Here is a 24,105-nt window from a genome sequence, read left to right as displayed (position 1 = left end):
TTCAACTGAAAAATATCTGTTTAACTTAACCACTCGCCTGGAGTTTCTCGCGAGCTTTTTTGCCCCCTCGGCATCTTAACTGATGATACAGAACTCTTTTATCGTATTTATAGCAAAGAGCTCTCTTATGAACGCACCGCTTTGAATTTATCGTTACTTCGGCTTTGAAAACAACATGAAATGCTACATTTCTTTGGATGAAAATAATCATTTGTTATATTTTACTTTGCAACTACAGTAGCTAATGAAGTAATGGATGCCGTGAGAAATTCACAATTTAGTAATGCATCGCTTCATTGTGAGTCCGACGGTCAAAACATATCGAGATTAGCCACTTTTATCCGGACTTCGTTGCATTCAGCAGTTATGGCGCCATGGGCACGCCTCTTCGGAATCGTATTTTAAAAGTCACGCAATCGTTTCTGGTGGCCTGTCTACATCGTAGTATTCTTAAAGCAAAAAACTCGCTGAAATGTGCATCCGATTTGTTTTGGCCAGCTCACGATGGTGCTAGTACTTCAAACCATGGCCTTTGTTCGATGAACGGTAATCGCTCACTACGATGTGGTGTCATCGATCAGCCTTTCGAGCTTAGAACTAAGACTTGGTGTTAAAGCGCTAAGGCAGAACGTTAGAACTGATGGAAAGAACGTTAGAGCGTTGGCACAAACCGTTAGAGCGTTAGCACAAACCGTTAGAGCGTTAGCACAAACCGTCAGAGCGTTAGTAAAAAACGTTAAACCAATCTTCAAAACCGTTGAATATCCGTTAACCGTCCGTTAGTTTTAAGCCGTTTAACGGGCAAACGTTAGTGTACGTTTTCCCGTGGAAGGTCACATTTTGTTTGTGGTTTATCTCTCAACACCAGGTTTTGCTTGGTATTAAAATTTCAAAATGCCCCTTGATTCTGTTGAAAGATGTGCCTGTAGTGAAGAAATTGCAGAGCAAAATATTAATCAAATGACAGGCAGTGTGGTCCAGTGGTTAGGGCCCTTGCCTTGAGATCCGGAGATCCCGGGTTCAAGACCCGCTCTGACCACCCGTTGAATTTGAACCTGGTAGCCCCTGGTTCAACTTCCCAGCTGCACTTGTAAAATACGACGGGTTTGCCTCTGGCCAGTTGGGATTCCTAACAGTTGTTGTTATTCTGTTCCGTCGTTTCCTTGTGTTTCATTGGCCCTGAAAAGCGCCTATGGGGAGCAGTCAATTAAGTATGTATGTATGTATGTATGTATCTATTTATGTATTATGAACATTAAGACAGATGTTGTCAGCTTTTGCGTTGTCCGGTTCTTTTGTAGACTTTGGCAGCAGAGAACCATAATGAACAAGTAAATGAATCCGAACCAGCTGTTCCTCCTGCGATTCCCTCAAGACCTGAACACACGAAGTCCAAGGTATGTAATTGGGAGATTAATTGCCACAAACATTGCATTACGATACATTCACAAGGAGATTCCTGAAATTACATGTCCATGTGAGGCTTAAGGTGGCTCAAAACAGTTTCAACACTTGGAAGACACTTTCTCTCAAATGGATGATGCTACAACACTGTATCACGTAACAGCAATGTCATAGTACCATGTGAAACACCGATTATTTCCAAACAAGTGGTGGTCATTGTCGTAATGTAATAAGTTACCTTGGCAATGGGAAAGCTTATCAAAAACACCCTATATTTTGGATTTAATTGCTCATATCTCAAAATCCTTCTTTTGTATCTCTGAAAAGTGATCAGAAGGGCAAGGTGAAAGTTACTGCAAATTTAAAAAAATTCTGTACTGCAGAATCAGAGCCACCTTAAAATAATCACAGAATTAAGGTGGCTCTGAAAATAGTGTATAGAATTCTTTTAAACTTTGAGAGTTTTATCTTGTCCTTCTGATTACTTTTCAGAAATAAAAATGTGGGTCATCTAGTTAGTTTTTGAGATGTGAGCAACTATAGACAAAATAAACAGTGTCTTTACAGGGCTTGCCCATTGCCATGGTAATATATTATGTCACAATAATGACTGCATCTTGTTCAGGTATAATTGGTGTTCCATATGGTACAGTAATATTGATAATACATGCTACAGCATTGAAACTGGTTTGAGCCACCTTGAGCTCCCTTCCTGGGTGCAGGCTGTAAATTTAGGGTTTACAACATCCTTCTGAACATAACAAAGTGATTGTATTGAAAGTGCTAAATGTGTTGAGTCCACTTTACAATCCTTTGCTTGACTGAAAAAGTATTAAAATAAACAAAATTGCCAAAAACCAAATTTGTGTTTTTATTTCAGTACATTCCCAATGAAGTTGCCACAAAACCCTCTGTCAAGGAAGAAGACAAAGGTACCTGCAAATTTGAGTACATTTTGAAGTTATTCCTCTCATAATTAAATTTCAGATTGCTTTTAATTAATAAAGATCTAGTCACATCTCTTCTAATTTGGTGCTGGAAACTGGGTCTGAATAATTATTATGATTTAGTTTAATTTGACAGGTACAAGAGGTAAGTAAGTTGCATGTGCTCGTGGAACCATGACAGTGACTTTGTCAAGTGGACAACAGCAAGGGATTAAAGACCATATACTTGTTATTTGTTTACTTTGTGGAATTGGGTTATGCATCATCTCATAACTGGAGGCATTTGCAGACACTGGAGACAGTGGGTGTCCCTGTAAAGGACAACCTTTCTCTTTAGAAGTGACTGTATCTTTTAGAGTACATGTCAGTGTTTATGATCTGGACCACAGTGTTGCATCACATGTACAAATTTAAGAAGTCATGTCTCTTTTCAGGAACTACACAAGACCAGCAGAATACAAGAGCACAGACGAGAGACCGGAAAAAGAAAAAGATGTCTGATGAAGAGATCCACAGCAGACTACGTAATGTCTTCTGTGTTTCTTTTACCCTTTTGCAAAACAATAATATTCACCAACTTTACATCAAAATTGCTGGAATGGTGGTGGGGTTCAAGTGGTGTCCAAAGATGCCGTTTGAAGGCTTTGTTTGTGCAGTTATTTTAACATCATTGTGCTGTAGCTTTGGTTTACAATTTACCAGAATATTGTGAATTTTTGGAATAAGTTATAAAAAGTAGTGGTCCTAAATTTCTGAATGTGTTTCATTCACTTTGTTCATTGCTTATGTACAATCCAGGCAGGAAATTAAAATAAAGTGAGCCAAATAAGCCATAATTATTCATTTATGTAGAAAGTCGAGTACATTGCAGTACAGCAAGGGTTAGTGAGATAATCCTGGTTCAATACATGTACTCTGACGATCTACATTGTAGCTTTAGGTCAGGCTTTTGACACTAGATGAGCAAAAAGCAGGTATAGAACAACCCAGCCTGGTTTGTTGTCTCTAAAGCAATAAGTCAAAACAAATATTCTCATTAGCGATTCTTGTTTCTTTTCCAGGTACCATAGTTAGTGTTGGAGACCCTAAAAGGAAATACACCAAATTTGAAAAGATTGGCCAGGGGTAAGACTTGGCAAGGAATTTTACAATGTCTTGGTATTTTTTTGTTACAGTAGAGTTTGCAGTCTGTTGCATGGGGTAGATGCAATGAACTGTTGTAGTTAAATGTGACGAAGTCCCTTAACTTACTGGTTAACGGCGACATCACTTCTGTTGAAAAGACATGTACAGGGAGCAAAACAGTACGTAGTGTTCCCCAATCCTAGAGTACTTTTTAAGCAAGCATTATCAGCTTGTCATAAAATCCCCTTATCCAAAAAAAAAAAAAAAATCAAAGGCCCAACTTACACATTACACAACTAAAATGGCAATCATTAAGTTTGTTGTTACAAACTGGTGCTGTAGGTAGATACATGTACACTTAGGGTATCAGTGATGTTTATTGATTTGATTTTGGTCTTGTTGCATTCATGTACATGTGTAAGAAAATTATAAGTGTAATTTTTGTGTGATGGCTACATGCATAGATTCCCACCCAATGCTTGAACTACTTATTGTGTAAATTACACAATAATGTATGTCTTGATAGTTACTAAGTTTACGTGCTCTTCAATATCTATTTAAAAGAGGATTTTATCTCAATGTTGTCTGTTCTTTTTCCAGAGCATCTGGCACTGTTTACACAGCCATTGAAGTAGCTACTGGGCACGAGGTACAGTAAACACCCGCATATAAGAACAAGTGGATTAAGAACATCAGGCTGAAATTTGGCCAATAAAGCACCATATAAATAACAAATTCAGCCTGATAAATAAAGCATGTTTTTAATTAATATAAAGGGAAAGGGTATTAGGATAAGGCAGCAATACAGTACAGTACCTTATATCAAAAGTACTATGGTGTTCAGGACCATTACAAACTATAAAAAAACAGTTCATCCAATGGAGTTATAAGTGCTGTTTACTTAGGAAAAAGCAGTCAGGATTAATTTTTGTAAATTGACCCAAAATGGTGCACATAATATGCAAAGAGCCCATTGATTTTAATATTGAACATACAGTGTATGCTTGCTTGCTCCCAATACCACTGTTCTACAAGATCTTGGATACTAAATTTAAGTGTGCGGATTTGTTTGTAGGCAAAGAACTCTTAGACAACAAACATTTCAATGTCATCAAGTTTCTAGTAACTACATGTAATCCAAATTATTGTCATGATTGATATACAGTGTAAGGAACCTGATTATTCCATGCAGTGTGAGTTGATACATGGAGGAAAGGAAAGGAAGCTTCTTTATTTTTGTCTAGTCGCTCTAGCGCTGGAGCACTAATTGGGGACACTGTAAATTGAAATCAACAATTTACGCAAATCAAGTCAAATGTTTGTTTTTAAGGAGAGGGGAAAACCAGAGTACCCGAAGAAAACCTAATCAAGTGATAATCAAGTCAAATTCTATTTTGTCCCTTCAACAATATTATTTAATAGTGTCATGGGAAAAACACAGCGTTGCAGTGACTCAGATTTCCTTTGCAACGATCATTTTATCATTCATGTCATAAATTATACCAAGGTAATTAACTATAATATTTTTCTTTACAAGGTTGCCATCAAACAGATGAACCTGTCCCAACAGCCAAAGAAGGTAAGGTTTTGAAGAACTATTATTATTGTATTACTGTTTTAATGGTAGTTATTAATATTTTTGTCAATTAATTCAGATTGCAACAGCTGGATGATGATGAACATGCAACGTTGACATAATAATATTTACTTTTTATTAATCAGCTTGTTGTGTTGTAATTGCAGGAACTAATTATCAATGAAATCTTGGTGATGAGAGAGAATAAACATCCAAACATTGTCAACTATGTGGATAGTTATCTCGTAGGAGAAGAACTCTGGGTAAGTTGAAAGGGAAGCGTTGTTTGCATGTGCAGTGTACAACCCTAGCTCAAGAAATGGCCACTTATTTGGTCAGAGTTTTTCTCTGTTCTTGTGTGGGCCATTTCCATTAGTAGGGCTAACACTCTCATGGTTCATGTGGGGTAGAAACCTAGCACTTCACATTACACTCTAATCAGTTAAGTCTGTTCAAATATAAGTGCTACACGGCCAACGTTTGTATAAACGTAACCTTTCCTTGTACTTGCACATGTTCATTGCCGTGACTTTAACATCTTCAGTCCCCACGGCCAGCTCCCGTCTAACCTTGTAGCTCAGTCGGTAGAGCAGCGGTGATCTAACCCGAAGGTCGTGGGTTCAATTCCCACCCTGGTCAGAGTTTTTCTCTGTCCTTGTGTGGGCCCATTTCCATTAGTAGGGCTAACGCTCATATGGTTCATATGGGGTAGAAACCTAGCACTTCACATTACACTTTAATCAGTCAAGTCTGTTGTAATATTATATGCCTGGCTCTTCAAACCATGCCACTACAAGAACACAATAGTGGCCAGGTCTGCAGTTACTCCTGGCTTTCAGCCTACTAGCTAAGTGATGGAACACCAGATGCAACTCACTTAAACAAAATTTTTAAAGGAAAATTGCCAGAAACCAATAAAATAACCAACCTACAGTGTAATTAACCTATTGACACCTCAGATGCCCCCATTTGACCAGTAAAATTGTGTGGCATTAGAGTAAAACCTGTTAAGTCTCACTCCTAGGAATCAATGGATTAACGGATGAAAATGTTTGAAAGCTGAGATTACGATTTTCAATGTGCAGATGCTTTGGTAGTGAGGATGTACTTGGATGGTAAACAGCAGTGGAATATTCCCAAATTTAGACTGCACTGAAAATTGTGCATTATGCACACAATGAATTAATTTTTGGTTTGACTAGAATCCTTTAAACCTGAATAGTTTCTCTCTATTGAGCTCCTTCCTTGGCAAAGCTACAAAGGCAAACAGTGGGTACGAAAAAGCACCTGTTATTTCCTATTGGCTTGTGTCTGTGGTTGAAGTTAATATGTGATTGGTTTTCCCTTGCTGCTTTTGCAGTTGTATTGCACCTGCAAAATCAACTTTTACCTTTTGGATATTGTTTTGTGCCTTTGAAGTGACTAATAGAACAGCACATGTGTTATTCAGTGTTCCTTACTATTAATATTTTTCCATTCTAGGTTGTTATGGAGTATTTAGCTGGAGGTTCCTTAACTGATGTTGTCACAGAAACGTGCATGGATGAAGGACAGATTGCATCTGTGTGTAGAGAGGTATCATTCTTTAGAGGAGCTTTTGTTACCCTAGGGAGCTTAATCAAAGATGATGATAGCAATGAGGATTGTAAGAGATTACTATTAGGCAGCCATCTACTGTTATTGCTTTAATTGGCCAGTATCAAAAAATTTAATAACTTAATACTCTTTGTTTGTCCCTCAAAAATTTTGCATAAGCATTGTTTTTATTTTCTCTTGGGACTTAAAATGATCCCAAGAGAAACTAGAAACAATGCTTAAGTAAACTTTTGCAGGGACAAACAAAGAGTATTATGGTGTTTTTATACTGGCTAATAATAAGCAGTAATCAAGGATCAGTGAGCCTGAGGTGCATTCGATTCCTGTTTTTGAATCAGTGAGACATTTGGTATTGCCATATGGTCACTCATCCAGATATCAATCCCATCCATCATGGCTTGACTTCCCTTGGGTAACCTGTAACACTATCACATGAGATCAAGAGTATTTGTGCCAGAACAAGATGGCGTCCAAATGCTGAAATCGTCTGGCATCATGATTGATACCAGAGGAACTGACACGATTAGCAATAATGGGCTGAATGTGTTCTCTTCAAATGGGGAGGCGCGGTGGCCTCATGGTTAGAATGCTCAATTCCGGATCGAGTGGTCCGGGTTCGGGTCCTGGCCGGGGCATTGTGTTGTGTTTTTGGGCAAGACACTTTACTCTCACGGCACCTCTCCCCACCCAGGTTTTTGGGTACCGGCGAAAATGGTGGGCGTAACCCTGCGATGGACTAGCATCCCATCCAGGGGGGAGTGGAATTACTCCTAGTTACTTCATGCTACAGAAAGCGGAGATAAGTGCCGGCCTGATGGGCCTTCCTAGGCTCGTAACAGACTTTTTTTGTAAGCATAACTGCCAATGCAGGGGTTGGGATGAGAGAGAGAGAGAGAGTTACATTGGATTTTGATTTTGTGTTATTAGTGCCTTCAGGCCCTTGAGTTTTTGCACAGCAATGGAGTAATTCACAGAGATATAAAGAGTGACAACATTCTTCTCGGAATGGATGGTCAAGTCAAACTAAGTAAGACTTGATAAATAGTAAGATGACACCTGTCCATATAATCACGTAAAATTATGTAGTAGGCAAACTTTAAGTCTCTCTTTGGAGCAATGGTAGGGGGTAAAAACTGGCATAATTTTAATTAATTAATGAACAGTGCAAGTGAAAGCAGCTCTAAATGGGACCTTTGTAGTGACCACGGTAATTTTCAGCAAGTTAATTTCATCATATTTAGTACGGTTTTAGATGCAATCATGTTCAGTTATTCCTCTCTTAAATAACTGCCGTACATTGCCTTCTGTGAAGGTTCGTGCTTTGGATACCCCTAGACAGAGAATCACTTCCATGGGTGGCAATCCATGCAAGCCAAACAGGAAACAGTAGGAAGGGTGATTAAAAAATGTATTATTAATAACATCCATCAGACCCTCCTGTGACATTTCTCTGCATTTGACAGAATGTATATTTCCCTAGCCTTGCACGACTAAGTACACAAAAGGAAATTGCTGAATATCAGATCTGAGAGGATAGACAACAGGGAGCTTTAAGTGCCCCTAACTCTTCAACTTGTTTTTTTTTTGGTAGATTTTCATATCTTTCAAAAACTCATTTTCTTAAAAAAAATTGTAAAAATGTTCAATCCTGATATTTTTACAAGCACTTGAAGTTAGTGAAATTTTTATAATTTTTTGCCCTCTTTCGCCCCGCTGGACAAATTATTGTCTTGTGGACTCATTAGGAACAAGCCAATGAGAAGTGTCAGATATTTGACACTTCTTTAGCTGTGATGTAAGAAAAGGACATTCCAACAACTCGAGCTTGCACAATGTCCTTTTGTTACGTCACGCTTGATACAGTGTACATGTATATGGACACATTTTGGCCGAGAGGTGAAAAAATAGTCAAGACTGCCTTCACTTTTAGCGCTCATAAAAATATCAGGATTCAATATAAAAAAAGAAATTCCGAAAATGGATTGGGGCACTTAAAGCAGGCGCGTTTTTGAGACACAGACGGCCAACCGGAAGTGAGCTGTTTGCCCTTTTAACTTGCCTTCACACAACCACATTTACATTGCCAAGTATCTTTTCTCCATTAGAGATGATTAGTATAAAAATTTGGGAGACACCACTGTCCTGGTACACAAAATGTTATCTTCCAGCTGCTGTACGCATCTCAAAAACGTGTGTGCTTAAGCTCCCTAACGTTTTGGTGTTTTGCCATAGATCTTTCCTGGGTTGTGGAAAGTTCGCAGAGTGTGAACCAGGGTTTGGCACACCATGACAACCTAAAAATTATCCTATGTGACCAATGGTTCACACCAATAGTGCTTGGATTGACTCAGGCCACTTATATCCAAGCTCTGATTTCAAAACAGTTACCCATGAGGTGATTGTGAGTACAATTGTACTTCTGCTAAAATACCTTTTCAATTTGAGAATTCTAACAGCCAGCCTTCTATAGTAAGTGTAGCGGATATTGGAAGTAGTGCAAAGCAACAGGTGTTGGTTTGAGTCTCTCAATGTAAACTTTGTTTACATATTCAAAGTAATTCCTAAGTAACTAGTTCATTTCATGAAAGTTCATTGCTGAGGGAAAGGCGAATGCTGTGGATGTCATCTAGTGTTATCCTGGACAAAGTGGGGATGAGTATGGAGAGGGAAAAGCAAAAATTAAAATTTATAATTTAATGTTAACCCCTTAGAGTGGGCCCCATGTTACATGAGTCTGAAATGTTCTTCTTGAAGCTCAACACGGATGGTTTAGAGCATAGACTTAGTAATTCTGATGCACTATAAACAAACACCAGTTTTTCCTTGTTGGTAGCTTGTTAAATTGCAGTGAATGCATGGAAAGTATTTAAAACAGGTTCTGGGAAATTGAGACCAGCTTGTACTTTTAAGTTAATTTTTATCAAGACCAACATGTTACCTGTGGCAAGGTAGTTTTGATTATGACTCTCCTTCTAAAATAATAATCTGAATGATTGCCCGTCTCTGTGTTTTTTTTTCCAGTCAGTTGCTGTTTAGTAATGTGTGTACTTAATGGGAGTTGAAGAAACGAATGATTAAATCATTGCAGCGTATCACTGTTCATGCCCTTCATTTCCTTTCCACAGCTGATTTTGGCTTTTGTGCACAAATAACACCAGAACAGTCTAAACGTTCCACCATGGTCGGAACACCATATTGGATGGCACCTGAGGTTGTAACAAGGAAGCAGTACGGTCCTAAAGTAAGTTTCTTAGTAAGAATATTGATAATTTTTCATTGCTATTAAGAGGTCTTAAAAGAACCTACTGTGCGGGGGATCGTTTTGGGGGAAAAAGGGGTCATCTTGAGTTGCTATACTGCTGTTGTTCATAGTTGTGGCAATCATTGGAAATATTAAATGTTGTACCAAGACATCATAGGCATGCATGTGGAGATGGTTTGAAAACCACGTATCACCCCCCTTCCCTTCACCATTAATATAGTTCTTGTTATTTATCATTGAATGAAATAAATTATACCCTGTACATGCAAATGGTTCTTTATTAAAGGCACACCTTTAACTGACAGGCTTTCAACTGTTTGTTTTTGTTACGGAAATTTGCATTGGTTATCGTAACGATCCTATTGGATGAATTTCAGTTTTGACGGGATTTTCATATATGAAAATTGTTCCACGGCACGCAATGCCTGCCGGTTGAAGCTGAGCCTTAAAGCCAGCGAAAGATCTAATTGATTAGATATAATTAAAGTTAGAAACTTAAGATCTGGATTTGCTCTGTTGCAAAACAGTCAAATACAGACATCACAGTAATAATTATGCTCTTGTACCTTTTTGTTTCATTGGTGGAATAATAATTTTCTGTTGTCATTCTTGTTGTTCAGGTGGACATCTGGAGTTTAGGAATTATGGCAATTGAGATGGTTGAAGGTGAACCACCTTACCTGAATGAAAATCCACTCAGAGTAAGTTGCTGGCAGTCTATTTACTTGAGAGGTATTCTCCTCAAACACAATGACCAGTTTGGTGTGTGGATGCCATCACCCTTGCCTTGTTTTTTTGTCTTATAGTGCGGAATTTAAATTTTAAATTTGTTTGGTTCTTGGACATAAGGCCTCGGTTATTTAAAAAGTGGATAACCATCACTATCCTGCGGATAATCAATTGCATTCTCCAGTGGATAGCACTATCCACCCTTTGAACAACTGGGGCCAGTACTAAAACCAAAATTAAACCTACACCATCTTTAGAATCAGTGTCAACTCTTAACCACGAAAATCAGTCCTTGTTAGCCAACCTTAAAAATTCGTTGTTTAAAGAGGTTACATCACGCAAAATGATGTAATTTCATGACATGCAACATTGCAATAACTGCTGAACAACATTAAAGAAGTACAACAAAAGGAAAGAAAAGCATGGATGGACACAAACGGACAAGATTGAAACGGATTGCATTTGGGTAATCTTGGAAAAAGTCGGCCCGAGGCTTCTCAAGTTTTTGGCAAATCGCTTGGAAAAAGGCCGTCTAATTTTATCAGTAAAGGAATTCCATATTACCATTTTCGAGTTTTAAACTCGTGATAAACTAAAGATTTCCCCTAAACACCATAAAATAAGGTGACATGGCCCCTTTAAGATTTAATAGACCTATGTGCTTAGTTACCTGGCCTGTAAGTGAGGCTGGAGATACAGACTTCCCTGCTTTTCTTATGGTTATGTTAGTTGGAATTTAGATAAGAAAAGCAGAATGGTTTCTATCACAATGAGATCAACTCTAGCCTCACTTTTATCTGTAGGTCTGGTAACTAAGCTCACAAGAGGATAAAAAGTCCTGTGCAAATTGTCAACGGGCCAAATTGTCTGGGTACCCTTCACCATGTTTTGAGAGCTTTTTCGTTCAGTGATTTGTCTAGTTTCCCTCCCTTAGTAGATGAAAGACTAAATACCCACATTTATGTGAATTTTCTGCACTTGACATTGCATATGTCCCTCAATTTGTTTATTTTCTTTTAATCTTAGGCTTTGTATTTGATAGCTACAAATGGAACACCTGAACTAGCACACCCAGAAAAATTATCTCCGGTATTTAAGGATTTTCTGTCACAGTCTTTGGAAATGGATGTTGATAAGCGTTCAGGAGCAAGGGAACTTCTACAGGTTTGAAAACCAGGAACTCATTTTGATTCTGCATAGGCCATTTTCGAGTTGTTGGAGTGATATTTGTTGGTCTAGTGTGCCAGTGTTCAGTGTCATTTTTTTTTTTTTTGGGGGGGGGGGGGGGTGGGGGCAGCGGGGGTTTGTGGTGGGGTCACTCTCCACTTTCCTTAGGTAGGTCATCGGCGAGTCGTTCAGGATAAAAACGGCAAAAAAACGCCTTGTTTTTAATCCTTCTGTTTCTCTTTCTTTTTTGCAGCATCCATTTTTAAAGCAGGCAAAACCGTTGGCAAGCTTGGTTCCACTGATTCTGGCTGCTAAGGAGGCCAGTTCAAGAAATTCGTAATAAACTATATGTATCAGTTTCCGAAATTCGTTTTATGGAAAAGCGAACAGAAATTCTTTATAGTTTATTTTTACACAAATGTTATTTTTATTGGTTAATTTTCTTGACAGATGCTTTTAAAAGCTTTTGTTTGTTGCTTTTCAAGCATGTATAGTGATATTAAAAAAAATTAATCTTAGTTCATTTTTTGGCAATAAGTATAATATTCTGTAAATTTTGTTCATGGGATCGACCCAGAATTGTGCCTTCTTAGGAGTCAAATTATTCGTTGATATTAACTGGTGGCCCGCATGCAAGCACGTTCAGTGTATTTGAGGGCTTTCACATATTCATTGCCTCCATCTTGGAAGAGGAGAACGTGAGGCTAAAACACTAAAAACGATACTGGGGCTTTCGTATTCTTTCCTTGTTCGGTCATTGAACCGGATTTTTATGCAGAGCTTATTTGGATCTCGAAAACGCCCACTCTGTAGGCTAATTATCTGGTAATTTGAAATTTTTAATAGAGCAGGTTGTAATTACGGAATTTCTGCTCGTAATAGTAAATCACATTACCGGTAAAAAAAAAAGAGCAGTGTTTGCCAATTACGTCATTAAAAGCCAGTCGTGTTCATTGACAATCAGTTTTACTGTGTGGTAATAGTTAAGGCCCAATACCGAAAATGGGGATTAACTTCTTGCCCCTGATAGGCTCTTCCTACAAAAGAAAAACTTTTAACTTTTAACCGGAGGAAATAATAAACGATCAAATTTGGTTAAAAAATAGAATCACTTAGTTTCACCTTCAAGTGTCCTGGCCCAGGTTGCTCGAAGCATGGTTAGCGCTAACCAGCGTTAAATACCATGGAAACCTGTTGGTTTTGATACCTCTTAATCAGCGGTTAGTACTAACCAGGCTTCGAGCAACCGGCTCCTGGACGCTGCCATCTTGAATAACGGTGACGTCATACGATTGCCTTCTTGTTCTGACACAAGTACGGCATACGCACACACCTAATTACTCAAAATGGAGTCTCCCGGGAAATTTGAAGCAAATTTATTCCTGATACAAACGGTCTGTTGGAGTGAAGGTTCCCTTAAAAAAGCATAGCTAAACGCCAAGGTTCAGCTTTCACAGTATTTGCATCCAGTAACCCTTATCAACTTTTTCGAAGTTGACGAATTCAAGTAGATTTGCGTTTGAAGGCTGGAGAAATTAGGTAGCACTACACCTTAATCAACGTTCCAACAATTACAGCGCTGGATGGAAAGTCTTGGCTATGAACGAATTACAGACGTTTCACACTTTCTAGGTTTTTTAAGGCAGGCACTTGAAAAATAACGGTCCAGGAAGCTACAGTATAACAAAAAAAAATTCATTCCTTGGAACAGTACACGAACATACAGATCTAAAGCTTCGGCGCACTCTCCCCTCACAATGTTGTTTGCATGCGAGTTCCTGAGCCCATTTGGTAAAACAACATTGTGAGAGGGCAATGTATTGCAAAGTGTTTCAAAAATTTTGTCCAACAATAATAATATCAAGCTTCAGACTAGAAGTCGCAAATAAAGTAATAGAGGGTGTTGGACACTTCGCGATTTCAAGTTTTCGAGAGTGTCTTTAGTGTGAAAAGGATGTTTTAAGTGCTATTTTACAAAAGCTCTCTTTGCTCGCCTCTTTCGCTAGGCGTAACCCTTTGCAAATTTTACGAGATGAAAGGGTGAGGTAATTTCACTCGAGGTTGGATGTCTGGCTCAATGTTAAATCTAAGGAAATAAAGATTTTGACGAGTTCTTCCCCTTAAAGCATTAAAGTTAAGCCTTTTGTCAGCCATCCCCTCATCTTGACGAGCAAGAGCTTTGGCGTGAGCGTGCTGAAGCCAGTCCCAAGATCATTTCAGTCCGCCTCGTAAAAGTGAGTCCACGGGCGACATCTTCCCATGAAAATCCATTGGAATGATTAATTTAAAAATGTGTTTTCATAAAAGAATTCGTACTTCCACTCGTTATTGAACAATTCGAGCTTAAAGTGCACCTATACTCAAATGTCATTCGTCCCTAATAAATCTCCGTATCCAAAGTAAACATGTCACCATTGTTACCCAGAATTTCGCTTTTTCTGTGCCGTGCAAGCCACGTAAACTTGGCTCAGCTACTATCGATGTCAGACGTCCGTGGATAAGGGCTTTTTTTCAGCCCACTTCACGGACTGTTGATTTCAGTCTGCGGTTGAAAACTTCTGATCACGTGATAACAATTTTTGTGACTCTGTGGTTGTGAAAATACCGACTACGTGGCGCTAGTCCTTCGTTTTTCCCACGGCCGAGAAAAGGAAAATACCTGAAAAAATTTTTCCACCTTCTCATTTCCTCGGACAAGGCTTTTCCTGGGTTACCCGTAATAGCTTCGGCCGGTTTTAATCGCCGTCAACATCGTTTCGCGTTTTTCTCTTTCGGGAGAGCAACAGAAAATAGCGTCACGAGATCACTTTTTTCGAAACTGCAGAGCCGCAAAAAATGCTATCACGTGATCAGAATTTTTTAACCGCAGACTGAAATCAACGGTTCGTGAAGTGGGCTGAAAAAAAGCCCTTGTCCACGAACGTCTGAGATCGATAGTAGCACTCATTTGGACCACGACCGTGATGTGAGAGGCATGGGTTTATTCTCGATTTTACGTCACAACCTGCGTTGCATTCCAGTTCTTAAAGAAAGCAGTTTGTGACGTAAAATCGAAAACAGACCCATGCCTCTCCCATCACGGTCGTGGGTCCAAATTACTGCTAGTTTTGATAACTTTGCCCTTCTCACCCGGCAGATAAACAGAGAACTTTTTAGGTAAGAATGGTAAAACATGCTGTCTTTTGGTGGGGAGACTAATGTTGTAGGTGAAAAATACTCGAGTTTAGATGCACTTTAACATCTCAATATTTTTTCATTTTGTACATTAGCGGAGCTATAAGTCGACTAGCTTGGACGTCTTCGATTTGTCCAGTTCCTTTCTGAAGTATTCAATCGTTCGGTTGAGGCCGACGTTTAAAGGAACCTAAGGGGTAAAAATTAAAATTAGGAGGAGAAAAACGACTCAAGACTATTTCAAATGAACCCTTCGACTCTCAGGATTAATCAAGATATCAACTCACCACTCAATTTCATACACTGTCAGGTAGACAAAGTATTGAGAACAAAGATTATTATCAACTTAAAGGTATGACCCTGATATAACACCAAACTCCCATGACCAGCCAAGGAAGAAATCTATTGAAGTAGCTAGGAGAATGAACTTTTAGATCATGGGAACCAAAGGCTTAAGCAAAGGACTAGGCTGTTGACTTCTTCAGACGAAAGCAATGACTGCCTCTTCCGACTGCCTCTTTCGAGCATAAATAATGGCTTTGCACTCCCCCGTCCCCCGCACTTCTAGAGATTGCCGTTCTCTTCCTAAAAATATCTTAGGTGACCAAATCTGAGGAAGTGTGGAAGACAAAAGGACCCGAATGTCCACTTTCACGAGCGATTAGCGACGCACACAAGCCACATACACAGGCGCATATTAACTTGTCGTTAATTCGTAAAGTAATTATCATCAAGATGCCACTCCATTTGCGCATGTTGCTAGCGCTTCCGCTGCGTCTCTTGTTTAAGAAAAAAACAGCCTTATGTTACGTTTTCGCAGCCGTTGCCGTCGGAGTACGATCAGGAAAGTTCTTTTTGTGCGCATGCTCACTCTTGCCAACCATTGTTTGGAGTAAAGCACAACAAAATCGCGGCGGCCATCTTGTACGCACCACACTGAGACCTCAAAGTGAGAGGAAAGCAATATGGCAATCCAGATAATATAAAAGGGGAACGTCACTGTCTAGACGAAAATTTAGCGCGAAAGTGGTCCCAACAAGATGGCACCGCGTAATTCAGTTTTGGCAGGGTGAAAACAACAGGTTGCTCCACCTAATCTTTTTTGAGGACAGTGATCGTACTCTAATAACGAGAACGGCAGAAAGAAAGAGGTTTAATGTCCAAAAACAATCGCTCTTCACGTACATTTTGATCAAATTCTTCACCATTCTCTCTCCAACTACGACGTTAAATGACCGAATTTAAAGTTGTGGAGACCGCGATCATCCGAAGATTACTTTACACTTTCTCTTCAACTTCCTCGCCATTTTTACAAGTTAAACTCTTGAATAGTTTGCTATACAATTTACATCCTGACTGAACAATTTGGAATCTTCGTAAAATGACGACGGATCTCATAGCGGTTGTGGTCGCTCTTTCTCAAGCTTCCAAGTAGAGAAGATACCACCGTTAGCTTCACCTTTAGTTTTATTACGTGCCAACCAGGGCACAATATGAATTGATTTCACTCTACTTTCATTTGTTCTGGTGGCTGGCATATTTGGATAACACAAAGATGTAAACAGATATCTTACCTATTTTAGCAGCTCTCTACTGTGATCGTTTAACTGGCACAAGCGAGAGATAGGCTAACTGGCTCACTTACTAGCTGACTGAATAACTAGCGATCGACCGACTAACTGATCGACGAAAAGACTGGCTTGATGAAAGACGGAGCAAAGAAGTGACTGAGATTGACCAACTGTTTGGCGGCTCACGAACGGTCGCGCGCGCGATACGTTACAAGCTGATTTAACGCGGACTGATACACAGACTGACCTGTCTCGTGCACTTTTGCTAATTATTTCAATTGAAACAATGGGTTGCCTGAAACGAAATCAGAATTGCTTTTACCTTCGGTTCCCAGCCGAGAATTGTCCTTGCTCGAGTTATGTCTGGTTTGCGTCTTTGAGGATCATCTTGCATCTTTTTAAGATTCAAAATTGGAGTCTTTCCTCCTATTAATTGAAGAGTTAAATGATTAGCTTTTCTGCACTAAAATTGAAGGAGTGGAATACCACTTTCGTACGTTAAGGTTCACGCTGCAAATAGCTTGACCAGTCATACATGGATGATAGTTTGATGCTAATTTGGTGTAAGGTTAAATAAATGCAACTTTCAAAGTTACGGTTCAATGGCCACAAGTTTCGATACTCCTAACTCGTGTCTTCATCAGGGGGGCGATAAAAGCAAGAAAAAAGTTCGATGTTTTTTCAAATATTTGTCAAGAACCTTCATGGACTAAATGAATATCGATTTTCACAACCATCAACTCGAACTCTCAAGGCCTTCATCAATTTGTATCGCTTTTTCGTTGTTTTGTTGCTCTTAATACAGATATACACGAATGGCAGCCGGTTATGTACGTACTTCACATAAGTTCGCATGATTAGATTATTTCTGACTGCCATGTAAGCTTTAAAAATTCATAACCCTTCGTGTAAGGAGCACTTCTATGTGACAATATATTGTATGTTTTAGGGCCAGTAGCAGCCTCTTTTTCGACAATAATCCTGATTACCGATGCAAACCCGCAATCGCTCATTATGAACAAAATTCGATCTATCACCAAGCACAAATACAAGTCCCTTCTTTTTTTCTTTCTTCTCTTCTTTTTTTCTTTCTTCTCGTCTTAATCTGGACTACAAAGCAGGGTCGTAACGAGGTATATGGGATCAGGGATCAAAGGCCTGAAAAGGGCCGGGATCAGGGATCACAGCCCTGGGATCTGGAATCACAACACGTGGGATCGGGATCAGCAATATTTTTCATGGAATGAGGGATCAGGGATCAAATTTTTGCAGGTTCAGGGATCAAGATTCTCGTCATTTTTGGAATCATCAGGGATCAAAATTTGGGTAAAAATATGGGATCAGTTACGAAAAAATATACCTCGTTACGACCCTGACAAAGAAGAGAGAGAGAGAAAGAGCCTGGGATCGAGGTTTCCAATATTAAGCTCTTGATATTAGAATGCTCCTCCACTTACCAACGGCATCTCGAATCATTTCTGCGAACTGCATTATCGTGTATTCTCCTGGGTTTCCCTAAAACAATTCAACAATAGATTTTTTCAAAAGAGCGCGGTTCAAAATTTCAAGGAAATAATCAAGCAACTCAGTAGACGGTCTAGATCCGCAATGACCTACAACGTTGATGCCGCGTGACCCTGCAATGTCTCAGGGTGCCCCCGCAGCACAAGAGAACCGCTGGACAGCGTGCCTCGATTTTAACTTGGTCTAAATTTCATTTTTATGAGCTGTTTGAATAAAACTCAATGTTAAACTTACTATATTGACGGGTTGCGAGAAATTGCTGTTCATCAGAAGTATGAGGCCATTCACTAGGTCACTGAAAAATAAACATACTTTAGAAACCCGCAAGCTTGAAAACGAGTGTAGTCGTTAATGTCAGCTTCGGCTTTAAAATTACTATATTCAAAGCCAGACCTGATGTACTGGAATGATCTTGTTTGTTCTCCACTTCCATAAACCTGAATATAAAATTGAAAAGACATGGCTTGTTCTTAATTGCTCAGCCAACATTAACCAACAAATCCTGAAAATTCGCTATTACTTCCAACTGCGGCAATGTTGGCCCACGATGGCTAACAATACAACATATGTTTGCAAGGGCCTTGACACCTTGAAAACTCCTATAGTAATCTCTCACTCAGATCTCGCAAGGTCACACAGAAAGAAGACCTTACATTTTCAGTGTGATCACCCGAAGTAAGCACATTCCAGGATAACAAAGACCACGAGTCAAGCATAGACGAAAATACATGTAGTACGGCTAGTTTCTAAGCTAAGCGTATTAAATGGAATCGTAAGCTTTGCGTTTCTTTTATTTCTTAAAGGGAGACTATTTTCCAAACAATTCACAACAATTCACACACAAGCCCCTTTGCCCAAAAGGTCTCTTTGGGGAAATAGCTTGACTCGGAGTTTCCATGGGACTTGATTTACCCCCAGTTTATGGTTACCTAACAATTGGGACGCTCGAAGGATCCCTTCCCCCTCCTACAAATTAATAACTTTGGATCACACGAAATATTGCTCAAATCAAATTACCTTGAAAGGATTTTAGAGAAAGCCTTTTTATCACCAGAAAAAAAAAATAAGCTCAGAATTGCCTTTTTGCATTTTCAAACTTCTCGGACCCCACCACCTTGAATAACATTGTTGCTTCGGTCGCTCTATTTGGCAAACTATGATTAACATACGGCAAACTACGACCCCCTGCGGGATTGGTTCTGGTATGCTTTGAGGTCTTGTGATAAAGCATAGGAATCAAATCTGGAACTTCCACGGACAGAAGGTCTCGATTTGCGATGGAATGACGCCCATCAGTTTACGGTATTGTCTATTTGAAGAACAGCTACTGGTAGATTTTTGCGGGAACAAAACGTAGCGGCATTGCGTTCCGCACACGATTAACTTGCATTTAGCACATGCAATCCTCGTGCGGCTACTTGATTGCGGATCAATAAGTGAAGGAGAGTTGCGGTCGTTAGGCTCAATCTGATTGGCCATTACTTGGCGGGAGCTGTATTCTAAATTACGATGATACCGTAAACTGATGGACCAATGAGGGCAAGTGAGAGAAATCGACACTTCTGGGTTAGGGACTTCTGTCACGGCCTTTCTTTTGCCCTTTTTGGCATATCAAGCATGAAAATTTCGTGGAGGAAACGTTACTCTATAAAGATCAGTTACACATGCAACTCTAACTAGCACTGATAGGTTCTTTTTCTTACTGTTAATGGTTTCCCCTCCAAGGCCTGCATGATGAAATTACTAACAACACGACCTGCAGAGCAAACGTACAAAATACCGTTAACATTGAACGTGTTCCTTGCCTACTGAATGGCAATAAAGTGAGGGGACTTTTTTTTTTTTGGGCCGGAAATTCCGAGCAAGCCTTGATCGGGAATCGTTTGGTAAAGAATTTTATTAGAATGGAATTCCGAAATTTTGAACTTTCCAAAATGCCGGAATGACCGTCCACCAGTTTCTCCTTTGAATGTTCATTTTAAAAATTTGACGCGAAACAAGTCAATGTGATTCGCTTGGAAGAGCTAAACGCATGAAGATAATCTTGGAATTTTCGAAATTTTTACTCAGATGACATTTGTAAACATGAACACCTCTCTCTCTAATAAAGCAGGACAACGTGGTAAAAGCGTCTATCAGGATCATAGTTTACATGGATTGATTTTAGTGCTGCAATCACTAGGATCAAAACGGTTAAACTCAAAACTACAATGACTGCTTGTCATAAAGCCACGACATTTCTCTTATTCTAGCACCTCTCTCTTTTACAGTAAGAAATTACTCAAAGCTAAAGCCAAGAGACCAAAATCAAGAACTTTTCACTTAGTTCTTGAAACTGCCAAAGGAAAGAGATTCCAAGCAGACATAGGTTGCCGTAAACTTGGTTCAAAATCTCACTACTAGATAAAGAAGAAACAATTATTGGGGCCAATTGTCTGACATTCGTTTAGACACAGCAGTCCAGTAATCTAAGATCCCTTACCATCATTCATGTGCATCCTGGGTCCAAAAGTGTTGAATATCCTGGCCACGCGCACCTCAACGTGTTCCTGTAACAATTGAAAAAAATTTAACTACTTTTTACACAACTGCTACCCAACGAATTCGATGCGGTAGCCAGAAGGCAGGCCACACCGACTAATTGATCTCATGAATCCAGATATGGGCAAATTTCAGTTAAAAGGATCTAACCTCGGATATTTTTCAACGTTAAGATTAATTTCTCCGAGTGTATAACACATATTTCACTGTTTTCAAGTCTCTTTGGACTGTTTGGCATCGCTCTTTTTCCGGGCTTTTTAAACTGTAACGGAACCAGTTGTGACGTCAATTGAGGAAAAGATCCATGACTCTCACTGGTTTGATCGTGAGTTAAATCCTTTCATTTCAACAGCGCACCGGTTACCCAGTTGGTTGAGCAACGGTTGCCATGCGGGAGGTGGTGAGTTCGACTCCGGTCGGATCAACATTCAGGGGTCTTTAAATGACTGAGGAGAAAGCGTTGCCTTTGTAATTACATCTGCAAATGGTTAGAATCTCTAGTCCACTCGGATAAGGACGATAAACCGTAGGCCCCCGTCTTACAACCCTTCAATGTTCGTAATCCTGTGGGAAGTAAAAGAACCCACACACTTGTCACAAAGAGTAGGGCATATAGTTCCCGGTGTTGTGGTCTGTTCTCTGTATCGTGGTTGGGAGGGTAAATGCTCGCAGATACTGGCTACATCAAGCTACTCTAAAATCCGAGGGTAAATAAAGATATGATGATGATGATGAAAAGACCGTTTTCGACATAAAACACTTGAACGACAAATTATGTTTGCAACACGTGGAGAGAATCATCTTCACGAGGAAAACTCCAGAGTCCGAGGACAGTTTTATACCATTTTAATTATGGGAAGTCTAGGCAAAAAGATCTGTCACCGTCTTAACTTATTATTGGTCAAATTCATGATGACGTTCTCGCTTGCTTCATATACTACAATAATCATAAAAATAACAAAAAGAGCAATCACTTAATTCATCCCTCATCTTATTCTCCGAACTTACTTCATCCTAATTGAATTGAAATCTGTACAACCAAAGCCAAGGTTATGTCTTGTAGCAATCATAACAGGTGTGTACAATTAAATGATGCGATCATAGCTCAAACCAAGACATACTTCCGGCTGTAAGCTCAGGAAAACACGAAAATTGCTTCTACCCCTTGATTGACTGACAATGGGGAGCCAGATTTTGCAGCTAATTGCGATACTTAGTAATGCGCAAAATTTCTTCCTTTTTGCCGCTTAACTGAAAACCGCTCTATTTTCGTTTTACAAATGACGGTGCATCCCGAACATGCAAGACATTTTCCACACCTGTTTGGAGTATGCATAACACATGGTCTCGGCAACACGTTTGCCTTCATCGTAACAGGCTCGTGGTCCAATGGGATTGACATGGCCCCAATACTCTTCCCTCTGAGGATGTTCCTGTATAAAACATGTTCAGTAAAAGAGCTAAAAAAGTAGGACTTAAATTAAGGCAAAGGAGGGGCTGGTTTGAATGTGGTGAAGTCAACTTCACCATGCCTTGTAAATAGCGACCTTTAAGGGAACCTCCATTCCTACGAAAGAATTACTTAAATCCGAAGAACATCACTTCTTTCTTCCAGCTGATAAAAAAGAAAAAAAAAGAGACTACTCAAACTACCGGTAAGATCAGTGTACGCGTTGTGTAATACTCTTAGCCAAAGACTCGTTCCTCCAATGATAATTTATATTTGGTTTTCTTGACGTAGTTACTATATTAGGATTATTTCCTCCTGTACACAGCCCCACAAATGTTCAATACAACTAATAAAGGCTCTTTACTTCCCTTTCTTTTACCTTCAATCAGACAATGGGAGAGTTTCTACAGACAACTGCGGCGCTGTAACTCATGGGACAGTGAAAAACACACTTACCTCGGGATCTGCAATCCAAAGAGGAGGAAAGGATATTAATTAAAACCCAAACAAAGACAGTGTCACACTGGCCAGAGCAAAACACATGGCCGAGTTTCTATCTTGGGATATTTCTTATTACTTGTGGAAGAATTAGAGCGAGTTTCAATCGAGTGTCGTAAAACCAAAATCAAAGTAATTACTTTGGCGAATCAAAAAGGAAGGAGACAATCCAGTAAACCAATCAAAACTCGAAGTAGTTACACACAACCGACACAAAGCGCGGGAAAATGAGCACGCGCGAGCCACAATTGGTTTTGGATTCACTTCTGATTGGTTGAAAAAGTGGCACGAGAACTTTGAACCAATCACTGAGTGAAATAATGCAAAACCAAAGTAATTCGCTAAATTACTTCCGACACTCAATTGAAAACCGCTTTAAACGGCGATAATAACTACGAAACGCATTGTTTGGTTGCGTTTCGACATTGCATGCTCACGTTTTCGTCAAAACCACAAATTCAATTAGTTCACGTTTTGTTTTGAGAAGTACTGCAAAGAAATGTAAAATGCGCACGGCACTTGTGTGCAGAAATATCATTATTTTCCTTGTTTAACTTATAATATTACTGCTTTGTGGTGTTACCGTTGATGTAGCCGTTGTCGTTTCATTATAAAGACTTAAACCACGCATGCCGTGCCAGATTTTTTACCAAGAGTAAAACGAGCTTTAGCATATTCTGTTTACGTGAAACGGCTAACGGGAAGCAGAAGGCTGATCAGCATGAAAAGTTTCTGATTCTGACTTTGCGCGCTCTTTGCACCTATGGCTAGGAGACAAGAAAGAAGCTTTTTCTTCCGTTATTGGCAAAGGGCAAACTTTAATTAAACGTGATGCTATACGATATCCTCTCGAGTATCGCGATACCACCTATCGGGTATATATCCTCAAAATATCCTCTATCGATGCGATACCTTCTCGCTATCAACTGCCTATTTTTCTTTACGAGGAACAACTTACCTCCATAGACTTCTGATGTGGAAGCCAATAAGAGCCGAGCATGAACCCTCTTGGCGAGCCCTTGAAAAGAGGAATGTAAATAACATTATTACTTTCTTGTCAGTTAGTGGACATTTCGGGGAGAAAGAATAAATTTACTGAGCAATTTCACTGCAATGATAAACAAAAGCCAAAAAGGAGAGACGCACTGATGGTGCCGCTGTTTTTTCATTTTCTTGTCATTGTGCTAATTGGCCTTCAAAACATTTTCTTAAGAGCAATACCCCACCAATCAGTCTCGGGTTCAATTCCCCGACAGGTGATGGTAAACTCGCTTTATTTGTTTGAGCATGTTGAAGTTTTAGCAGCTACTTAGCTATGTGGACCTGCTATACCCACCCACCCATACACTCACAAAGGACAGCCACAACACAGGGAACTTCATCTCCTACTCTTCTCGAATAGTGTGCCACACGAAACTTATGAACATGGAAGACATTTGTGAGACGGGGCCTACGGTTTATAGTCCTTATCCGAGAAGACTTGAAAGTCTAACCATTGGCGGATGAAATAAAATGGCAGCGCTTTCTCCTCAGTTATTTTA

The 24,105-nt window shown here is 39.6% G+C and overlaps 2 protein-coding genes across 3 annotated transcripts in view; one reads left to right on the top strand and one right to left on the bottom strand.

The window, feature by feature from the left end:
* Positions 1-12,770, top strand: part of LOC137983369 (serine/threonine-protein kinase PAK 3-like) — a 31,608-nt gene extending 18,838 nt beyond the window's left edge. For both annotated transcript variants that reach the window (XM_068830581.1, XM_068830582.1), the window contains 13 exons: positions 1,302-1,397; positions 2,285-2,336; positions 2,786-2,875; positions 3,413-3,476; positions 4,077-4,125; positions 5,014-5,055; positions 5,220-5,315; positions 6,535-6,627; positions 7,576-7,675; positions 9,774-9,889; positions 10,531-10,611; positions 11,666-11,803; positions 12,060-12,770. In XM_068830581.1, coding sequence (XP_068686682.1) covers positions 1,302-1,397; positions 2,285-2,336; positions 2,786-2,875; positions 3,413-3,476; positions 4,077-4,125; positions 5,014-5,055; positions 5,220-5,315; positions 6,535-6,627; positions 7,576-7,675; positions 9,774-9,889; positions 10,531-10,611; positions 11,666-11,803; positions 12,060-12,146 — 1,104 coding nt within the window. In that variant the 3' untranslated portion in view covers positions 12,147-12,770. The remainder of the gene's footprint in view (positions 1-1,301; positions 1,398-2,284; positions 2,337-2,785; positions 2,876-3,412; positions 3,477-4,076; positions 4,126-5,013; positions 5,056-5,219; positions 5,316-6,534; positions 6,628-7,575; positions 7,676-9,773; positions 9,890-10,530; positions 10,612-11,665; positions 11,804-12,059) is intronic.
* A 428-nt stretch (positions 12,771-13,198) lies between these two features.
* The window catches only part of LOC137983370 (UDP-glucuronic acid decarboxylase 1-like), a 21,374-nt gene continuing 10,467 nt past the window's right edge, over positions 13,199-24,105 (bottom strand). Inside the window, exons 11-20 of the mRNA XM_068830583.1 lie at positions 23,523-23,582; positions 22,523-22,530; positions 21,936-22,049; positions 20,558-20,624; positions 19,779-19,831; positions 18,469-18,512; positions 18,310-18,370; positions 18,009-18,066; positions 16,874-16,977; positions 13,199-15,170 (exon numbers count right to left, since the gene is read on the bottom strand). Of these exons, the coding sequence (XP_068686684.1) occupies positions 15,081-15,170; positions 16,874-16,977; positions 18,009-18,066; positions 18,310-18,370; positions 18,469-18,512; positions 19,779-19,831; positions 20,558-20,624; positions 21,936-22,049; positions 22,523-22,530; positions 23,523-23,582 (659 nt within the window). The 3' untranslated portion in view covers positions 13,199-15,080. The remainder of the gene's footprint in view (positions 15,171-16,873; positions 16,978-18,008; positions 18,067-18,309; positions 18,371-18,468; positions 18,513-19,778; positions 19,832-20,557; positions 20,625-21,935; positions 22,050-22,522; positions 22,531-23,522; positions 23,583-24,105) is intronic.

This window comes from Montipora foliosa, chromosome 13, assembly GCF_036669935.1.
Source record: "Montipora foliosa isolate CH-2021 chromosome 13, ASM3666993v2, whole genome shotgun sequence".
Classification (NCBI taxonomy): Eukaryota; Metazoa; Cnidaria; class Anthozoa; order Scleractinia; family Acroporidae; genus Montipora; species Montipora foliosa.
The sequence above is the reverse complement of the archived record's forward strand: the minus strand, read 5'-3'. Positions and strand labels throughout refer to the sequence as shown.